The 10,221-nt window shown below is 34.9% G+C and overlaps 1 protein-coding gene across 1 annotated transcript in view; it reads left to right on the forward strand.

The window, feature by feature from the left end:
* The window catches only part of CRYBG3 (crystallin beta-gamma domain containing 3), a 64,365-nt gene that overhangs the window by 51,628 nt on the left and 2,516 nt on the right, over positions 1-10,221 (forward strand). The window contains exons 17-21 of the mRNA XM_015887726.3: positions 1,342-1,468; positions 3,952-4,091; positions 7,471-7,594; positions 8,239-8,397; positions 9,605-9,764. Coding sequence (XP_015743212.1) covers positions 1,342-1,468; positions 3,952-4,091; positions 7,471-7,594; positions 8,239-8,397; positions 9,605-9,764 — 710 coding nt within the window. The remainder of the gene's footprint in view (positions 1-1,341; positions 1,469-3,951; positions 4,092-7,470; positions 7,595-8,238; positions 8,398-9,604; positions 9,765-10,221) is intronic.

The raw sequence follows: 10,221 nt of genomic DNA on the forward strand, positions 1-10,221 counted from the left end.
CAGAGAGTGACTGGCCCAAAGTCAGGGTCTGTTATCTGGCGATTAGCACAATAATTCCTTGAAAACTAAATAAAACAGGGCCAGATTTAGTAGCTATGAGGGAGAAGCTGGCAAACACAAGGTCAAGGTCAAAAATAGGCCAGATGTGATCAAGGATTACAGAGAAAAAGATTCCTGACAGATTCCTCAAACATCCCTATGGGAGATGCAGTTGGGCAGTCACTCAGAATATTGGCACAAGCTCCATTCTAAGCCTGCCTCCTTCTTGGTCATGTGACCTAGAATAAAGTGTATATAGCGTATCCTGTGCTTCCCAGGGTACACATATAGACAGCTGCAAGATATTACCTCGTTACATAGAATAACATTCAGGCACTTATTGCCATTGCTGGGAAGGGCTATAAGGATTTCCAGAGGCGTGTTTTTTCTATCTTGTTTAGAATGTTATCTTGCCTCTAGGAATGACCAATTGTAGTGAGATTGTATACGCACATTTAGACATTTGAGGTTAACTCATTATTTCCTCTGGAGTTATCTTTGTTCAGTGAACTGTGACCATATGCCTGAAGGACTGAAATTAATGCCCTTTTGTGGTCAGCAGTAAATCTATGAAAACTGCATAGATTGTGGCCAGCGAAGATCTCCCCTGTTCTAGTATAACAGTTGCTACTTCAGTAGCTGGGCATCTCCATCTGTCTCACAACTGCTATATTTTGCACATTCAAGATGCTGGAGGAAAAGAAAATTGAGGTATTTTATTGAATGAAGGTACAATCCTTAGCACACGTGATAGAGAAGATCCTGCTAGACTAATTAATCAGTCGAATTAAACTGTACTTTTTTGCTAATTTAAAAGTCCAGATCTAAAGACACATCTAAGGGCAGTCTGGCAGTCTGGCAATGTTTGTGTTTTCAAAAAGCCTATTTGAGATTCTGCAGATAACAGTGCGATCCTTAGCACCCCTATCTGTGTGTCAGTGCCATTGAACTGAGTAATATACATAAGATGGAATTGCAAATTGCAGATTTCTGGTTGGTACTATGGTAGAGGTATCATGAGGATTAAAATAGTACCTTCACTACAGCTCCACAGTGCTTTTCTCTGTCTCATCTCCTGATAAGTCTACCAGGAATAGGGCCATTTGAGCAGCTCATCATGGGTATCTGGTGATGAAAGCTAGTCCTTACCATATTTATTTTCTGTGTCTACCCCATCAATCTGTTGGCATTGAGTTGTAATTCCTAATAATAAATCAGTGTTCCCTTGCAAATTTCTATGCTGTACTATTTTATTTGTGGAAAACCAATACAACTTCTTGCAGATTTTTTTTTTCCTTTCAGTTGGTTGCTTTATTATCAGGGAAAAACTGCTGATGGACAGTGTGTGCTAGAAGAAGACCTCTATCCTGATCTTGCTTCCTGTGGCTGTTCAGCAACTAAAGTCAAGTCCCTTAAGCCTGTTGACCATGTAAGAACTTGCTAGCTAGCCATATTCCAAAAAGCCTTATATAATCCAAAATATGGTACCCTGAAAAGAATCTAGCCAAGTAATTGTGATTGTGGTTTGTAATTTTTTTATTTTAAAAGAGTTGAGGCATACATGTCCACAGATATTAGCAAGTAGTCAAGTTTATCCATCTAAATAAACTTTTTATTATATGAAAAGCAATCCAGTAAAGAATTTGCACAACTTGACGGAGACCTTACACTGAAATAACATCGATACATGGCCACATGGATGTGGTAAAACTTATAAAGCAATTACCTGACTGATGGATAGTTTACTTACAATATAAGAAATGTTAAGCAGTGGATCAACATGGACAGATTCCTAACATAAGCTAAACCGGGCATAACTATAGGAGAATTCCGTTTGTGACCAAAGTGGGGGTAATTAGAAATCAAGAACAATTTTAAATTTTATGGAGCATTTAGGCCCATAAAATAACCCTTCAAGGTAGATCAGACTAGGAATCCACTTCATGTAGGTCAATACTATTTTTATTGTAAAGCTATAGTAATAGAAACTTGCACGCCTGAATGCATTTCCCCTCTCCCTCCCTTTATCCTTGTGAGAACTAGGGAGGGGCTTGTCTGAGACATTTACTTAGGTTACATTCCTGCCTCAGGCTCAGTTCTCTTATCTCACCTTTGTCTTGGTAGCAGCTCTTCCTCCTGTCCCTCAAGGCCCTATGCTCATCCCCCTACAGTGGATGAATGGCAGCGTACTTACATAGGATACTGAATTATTCCTTCTTCTGATTTTATGTATGGCATGCCTGTTCCTTTTTAAATTGTTTTTATATCATGTCTCACAAAGCAGAAACTGTTCAAAATATAAAGATCTGGGCTTCAAAAATCTAGACTGTAGCAAAGAGATACAAACAACTTTCTAGGGGTTATCTGGATTTTTGCACCCCAGATCAGCAAAATCTGTTATGCAAATAGGAAGCAGCAACCCAGAGAAATAATTATCTAGATAAAAACCACTTATTTTCACCATGTAATACCTATCTCTGCAAAGAAGAATTTAAGAAGTTTTCTTTTTAAAAATTTCCAGCTTCTGGAACTTTCTTTCAGCTTTCCAACTTTCTGTTAGATTGTTTGGTAGCCTCTAGCATTTGTCTGTCACAACAAGAACAGCAAAATGTAGTAGAAATAGCTGCATGGCATTACAAAATTGAAGCATTAATTAGTATTACACACTTAGTTATTGTGTTTAATTCATTACAGTTGTAGACCAGAACAAATGTTATGTCATGTTCCACATTCAGTGGTAGCTGTTACAAAATGGATAACAGACATTACAGACTTAATCATGGTAATGGACAAGGGATAGGGGGGAGGTAATGTAAACACTTAAAGCAGTAATGGGAAGCACTTCATTTATTTCTGGGCTTTATGTAAATATTAAATGTTAGCCTTATTTGTTTAAGGAGTTGCCAAATTGGTTGTTTTGTGTATGTCTTTATCAAAAGATTTAAAAGGTAAACAAGAAAGTATAATAAACTCAACTATAATATATAATTAAATAATAGTATGTAATTATACTTAATATAGAGTTCATTTGTAGACAACAAAATTCAGTCGGTACTCAATATGATGACTGTCAGTTAACCTATTATAAGGAATTCTCCTTGTTTAACTATTTCTGTGAATATAATCAACTTTTATTTGGTTTGGCTTATCTACTATTGGTGTGAAGTTTTGGCTCCAGATATAGTTGGATTCCAGTTCCCACGAGTCTCTGCCATCATAGCTTTTTGTAAGAGTTGTATTTCAACATTTGAAGGATCACATATTCCCCACCATTAAATCTACTAGATAAGAGAGAATTTGCTTGGGGGATTGTTTCTTCTTTAATTCAATTGCCCTTTATTAAACAATGTAACTAATTAGGGCTTGCATATACTGAATGATTTCAGATGATTAGAGATACTTCAATGAATGAGGTAGCATATAAGTTGATAGATAAATAAATGATCACATAACAGAGGAAAAATTGAAAATTAAGCTAATATATCCATATTTTACATGTTTTCCTAAAATATAGGTCAGATCGCATCTTTGTCCCATTTTTGTATTACTTTAAAAAAGGCTGTAGAGATACATATACGAAGGTCCATTTTGTAGGATTTCAAGATCAGCAACTATAATCACTGTTGCTTTATCTATCCCTTATAGTAAATTGCCTAGACCCAATTGATTAGGTAGGTCAAAAATACCATTAAATAAGTAGTGGATTGGTGCTGATTCGGCTTTACCATGATTGATGCTAATTTGGGTCTATTGGTTAAGATTCCAGGAATATAATGAAGCCAGAGTTGTTTTCTAAATAACTGTCTCCAAACCAAGGAAAGGCTTCATCACATATAAGAGCCAAAGAGAAGAAAATCTATCTTAATAAATATGCACTAAGCAAGATAGCATCAGTCTTGTTCTTTCTTCCAGGTTTTTGCTGAGCCATTGATCAGCCTTTTTCCACTGGAGAATTGTGAAGGCAAAGAGCTACACTTGCAAGAAGCTATCAGTTCAATTCTGAATAAGGATTTTCACTTTCTTACTCAGTCAGTATGGGTAAGAAGTGGCCTGTAAGTATGACAATGATAATGTACTGAGAATTGTATTTATTTACTCACTATGGAGAAATCACTTACTCATATCACATATGTGGACATGTTTATCGAAGCATACAACAAATTGTATACCACTTCCTTCAAAGACTCTGTGGTTTACAATAACCATAACATATCAGCCTATGAAAAACTGTGGTCTTCGTAGTCCAGAACCTAACAGGCTGGAGCCCTACTCATTTCAGGTGATATCATGGTATGGGATAATTTACTGAGAAGGATCACTTCTAGCCCCCATTCACTTCACCTTTTTGGGTAGGGACCCTTAACATCCCCTTTCAGAAAGAATGCAAAGGACAGGCAGAATCTAAGCAGCAGAGATGGCCCTGTAAGTTTATATGGGCTAAAATATGTAGGGCTTTATAAGTTACATAGCATTTTGTTCTGGATCTAGAAACCTATTGGTAACCAACACAGTAGCTGTTATAAATCTACTCATGCTGGTTAGGAGCTGTGTCGCTGCATTTTGGACCAACTGTAGTTTCCATGTCTTCTTCAAAGGCAAACCCATTTGTGTTTTAGCCTCCAGATTATAGAGAACATCACACATCTGAGATATGAGGTATTTATTTAGACTCCAAGAATCTTCCTATTCATCTTTACCTGTTGCAAAGAACATGTTTTCTCTCTTTTTAAATCCAGTATTTGCTGGATTTAGCAAATCTTTTTCCTTAGGAAAAGAGATCCACCTTTTATTTTTTTTAAAAAAACTTTATTAGCCTATTAAACATGAATCAGGCATGCAAAGACAATACTTTATTGATAATAACTTTATTGATAGCAAAGCAAAACAGAGAAATGTATAGCAGCAAGATAATATTATCTTTTGATATGCTTGCTTAATAGAGTTATCCAAAACTCCCAATTCAGGAAGAGAACTTCCAGGGGACCTCCAGAATATTTTATTCCCTCTCTGAACCATGCTCTTTTGAGGCAGTTTGGCAGTTTTAGGAAGTAAATTCTCCAAACTACAAGCAGTTGATGTGTCGTGGATATGGACAAAATAGCCTGTTGGGGGGCAGACCAATCCTGGGAAAGTGTCCCTGAAACAACTTTGTCCAGAGGCGGGGACAGAACATTTCAGGCAACTCTGGAATGTTACATTGCCAAATCAGTGAATTTATACATTCCTATTACTTGGTTACTATTATCAGCTCTGCAGATAGGTAGAGATAGCTGAGCTGGTTGGGAATGTGTGAGCCCGTACTTAGAGAATGAACTCAGTTCTTCTTTAGCGCCCTTTGGGTTTTCCCATAAAATTCTTCCTGAAAATCATCATGTTTCCTTCTAAATTAATTTGTCTCAATTATACATTAATAAACAATGTTTAGGTCAGATCCACGTGTGCTTTTGATCAAACAGGTTTATTTTCTCATAGTAGCAGTGTTTCAAGCCAACCAAGATTTTCTCATTCCTTTACAATCACTACATCAGTAGATCCTCAGCATTCCAGTCACACTTCAGTGAGACTTCATCTATCCCTAAATGACATTGCTTCCCACTTGCCAATATTTTCTTGTTCTTTTGTCCTGAATATTTTCTCTTCTTGTCTGCTTCTTTTTTCCAAAGTTGTCTACTCTACTTAGATTTTGTGTTTACGTTCTATTATTTTTTCAAAACAACTCTCAACATACTATTTCAATATTTTACTAGTATGTGGGTTGTTTTAATGTATGGCAAATATGTATGCAATATACATATATAAATCATTTTGAATTCAAAAAATTATTCTGTGCTCTCAATCTAAATTGAGGTGCACCTTTTTGTATTTATCTTTTCATGAAATTTATACTATATGACCCATCATTGCACCAGATTTTCATATTTGATTTAAATTCTGTTTCTCTCCTATTGATATAAGCAACAAGAACAATGTTTGAAATCCAAGTTCTCTTACTTTGCAAAACATCAATATCAGATCTGTTTGGTTCACATTAAAACAAAAATTTTGACATTTTTGAAAAAAGTTTTATAGTGCTCTGTAAAATTGTTCTTTCTATTAATTTGTTTTATTAGGTAACGATCTATGACAATTAACGAATGGAATTCATATGAATAAATCATTTTCTGCATCAGGAATTATGTGCTATTTACTTATTTATTATTAAGATTGTTTTTATATATTTTAATTGATTTTATCTTTTCTGTAAACCACCCAGAGTCACTTTTTAATGAGACAGGCGGTGACAAATTTGATACACAAATAAAAATAAAAAAGACTAAAGTACTTGATTACAGAGATAATCTTTCCAGTAGAAGCAACTTCATGTAATTATATTTACCAAAAAACCTTTTGATACACACAAATAGTAAGATGTATATAAATGTAGGTATACTATATTAAGAAATAATAAAAGTAAAAAACAACGTGGAGTTGTTTTGTTTTGGTAGCATCTTCCAAGCAAGATGGAACAAGCAAAAATGTATAGTTAAATGGCAGCCTTATATCAAAGCATCTGACCTGAAAAGCAGGAAGTATGCAATCTTATTTTAGGATAATCTGAAGAATGTGCAATACAGTAAAACTCAGATTTGCAACTGCTGCAGTACCTATGGTGCAAAACTTTTTAACAGCTTAACTGGAAGCAGTAAAATAGATATGAACTTAGGCATTCTTACTGTGCCTTGAAGAAATTATGAGTTATAGAACCAGTGCAAAAAAAGTACCTGCCTGCCTTCATACTATAAGACATATATTTTAACTCACACCAGAGACTCTATGACACAAGACATATACAAATATGCTGAGTATATACTTAGATAGTCTCATACTGCTGTAAACAACCACTTTGCTTCAAAAACATTTAAAAGTATTAAGTGAATTATTGATTTGTCTTTTGCAACATGAGGCTCTTCATTTAACTAATTGTGACCATAGCCAAACCTTTAGATAGATTTAAAGAAAGCTAGTGCCTAGAATTTTCTAAATGATTTTCCTTAGAATTAAATAGGAAAGAAGTTCCAGTGTTAAATTGTACCTTTGCCACTACCTCTTCCCTCCCAACCCAAGTTAGGGAACCTTGTTAGAAAAACAGCTGTAGTAAAATAAACAACCAACTTATTAGATAATAATTTTACATTCTGTATGAATCTTTGGTATTGTACAGATTCATCTTTTCTTGTTTCATTATAACTGAAATTGCCATCAGTGAATTTTCCACAGCTTGTGCCCTCCAGATATGTCAGACTTCAATGTATGCCCAGATTTTGAAGTTTCAACCCATTTAGAATGCATTGTGTAGATTGTGGGCATAGGCTATAATATTTAAGTTGTTTTGTTTTCTGTTTCTATAACTCTTAGCATACTGTACTCAATGTATGTTCCATTTTGAAACAGATGGATTGCATATGAAGGCTGCAATTTCTTAGGGAAACAGTTTCTTCTTGAATCAAGGAAAATTTCAAACTGGACTCAGTTTAGTGGATGGAAAGCCATTGGCTCTCTTCGTCCCATAAAGCAGGTACTATAATAAAGGTGGTTCTTTTTCCTAAGGCTGAAATGGGCAATTTGAGGTTCTCAAATCAGAACCACTGATAACTGGTAATGTGAGTTCTTGCCATCTAGAAATATACACACAAATCTATCTATAGAGCTAACACTAGCACTTTACATACACTTGGAAGCATGAAATCAAAGAGAAAATGCTTCAATGTTGCTTTTCCCTGCTATTGTTTAGGAAATAGTACTGTGATTAAGCAAATACTGCACTAAAGTAGAGATTGATTGATGTTTAACAACCAGTTTGGTATCTGCCTCACAAATATTGTAGCAGTAAACCATAATTCTAGGTTTAAGCCAGCAAAATAGTTAAACCCCAAATATCACTCATTATACTCAATTTGGTATTTTTTCTTCAGAAATTTTAGAACAATTTTCAGAATTAAGAAACAATTCCTAACAGTCATGGAACCTGCCCTGTGGCTCAAATACCACTGAAACACTGGTACTAATCCAACACCTTAACCACTGCATCACACTAGCTCATGTACATGAAGTTTGAATACATATCTACTATCAGAGGAAAAGGTTCTGTTTATAAGGATTTTATCATATGGATTTATGCTTCTTCATGGAATATGAGTTAATTATGCTTTTCTATTTCAGCCAGCAGTGTATTTCAGAATAAAGAACAGATTCCAAGAAAAGTACTTGACAGTTGCTGGCAATTTAATGGATGGAAGAGTTACATCAGTATGTTTGTTCCCACAAAATGGCAAGAATACTCAGATCTGGCGTTACAGTTGTGGACTCATCAAGTCCAAGGTAGTTTGTTTATTTACCAAATTTATATAGCCGCCCATCTTACAAACATGATTGCCACTGCAATTGCAATGTCTTACACAAGCCTCAGCCTTCTGCTATAGAAATAGGGGGAATGACTGTAATTTACAGTAGACAAATTTAAGTAAGAGCAGGGTAATTAATCATTTTTCAGCTCATCCTCATCTACTAGCTTCTTACCTAGTACGTGTTTTAAACCCATGTTTCATTTCATTTACAATGCTTTATAACAAGTGTGGCTTTTAACTGCAGTTCTTTGGGTTAAAAATTGATCATATTTTAAAAGCAAATGAAAGAGCTCTTTAGAGAAAGTTTATAATAGCTTTCATGGAATAGCAAATTATTTGACTTTTCAGAGTTCAGAAATATTCATTCTGAATGTGACAATCACTGTAATGGATGTATTTCTAGGTTAGGAACTTCTCTAACATGTTGGTTTCATGTATTTTGCCAAATGAGAATTTGCTCATCTATAATTCCCTACCAGCATGTCAATCTGGAGTTGAAGGCATGTTTGGAGAAATTTCAAGAACCTATTACATATGTTTAGTTTTTATATATTCCAGGAATGAATGAATGAATGAATGAATGAATGAATGAATGAATGAATGAATGAATGAACACACACACACACACTCCTGAACCCCAAGATAAAATACATAGCTCACTGTCCTCTATTATTTCCTCATAACTACTCTGTGAGACAGGTTTTCCTGTGAGTGAGGTCCAAAGGGGGACTTAAACCTGATCTCTCCGCTCTTAGACCAGCATTTTAACCAATACACTAGTGGCTAATTATCTAGAATTAGTTCTACTATGCACAAAAACTCCACTGGCCCCAAAGGTAAATTAGGCAAATGATTAACTGTAACAGTTCTGTCTAAAATTATTGTCCTTACTGTAGATTGCCATGTAAGTGGAATACAGAGAAGGGGAAATTGTGTTTCTGAAAGTTACTATTTTTTTAATTTATGGCAAGGCCAGATAACCTTAATATGACTAGTCAAATGTAGACCACTGCCTATATAGCATACCTAACTCCAAGAATTAGTTTTAGAACTACTACTACCTTAATTGGAAGCTACATTTTATAGTATCATTTAGTACATATATGTCTGACAGAACTGTATACATAATTAAGCCCATTAAGGCAATAAGCAAATTCTATTTTTTTCTCCTACTCATCTAGGTCAATGATGCTTGCCTTGATGTCATTGGAGGCAGAGATATACCTGGAGCAAAAGTTGCACTGTGGGCAGAACATGGGAAAGCAAGACAGAAATGGACATTCAATAAGGATGGAACCATTATGTCCTATCTCAGTGATCAGCTTGTTCTTGACATCAAAGGTACTAGCATGCATATAATTAAGGTTTTGGCTACAGACTTATCTTGTCATTTACCTAGCTTTTAAAATAGTTTTAAATCAAGACTGAATACTCCAAAATAATTTATATACTGCAGAGTTTGCATCTGCTTCCAGAATAGGCATTTGAATACTCACCCATCTTGCCAATTACATGAGCAGATAAAATAATATTACTTTGCTGTCCATATACCAACAATGGTTGGAATATGTATTTGATTTTACACAATTGCAATTTATTTGCGAGGCCTTCCCTTTTGGAAAAATGGTTTGAATATTATTCCTGGATAGTAGTATATTTTGCAAAAGTGATCATTTTCTGCTTTGATTAGAGAAAATTGAAGTTTTGACTGAATCATATATGCAGTTTTTAATTCATTTTGGGGATAATTCATTTCAATATCCTAAATTTGGCTTTAAATTTACATCTGAACATGAGC

Source organism: Python bivittatus, unplaced genomic scaffold (genome assembly GCF_059951505.1).
Source record: "Python bivittatus isolate LINGU-HERP-01145 unplaced genomic scaffold, Pbiv_v1 ctg000350_np1212, whole genome shotgun sequence".
Classification (NCBI taxonomy): domain Eukaryota; kingdom Metazoa; phylum Chordata; class Lepidosauria; order Squamata; family Pythonidae; genus Python; species Python bivittatus.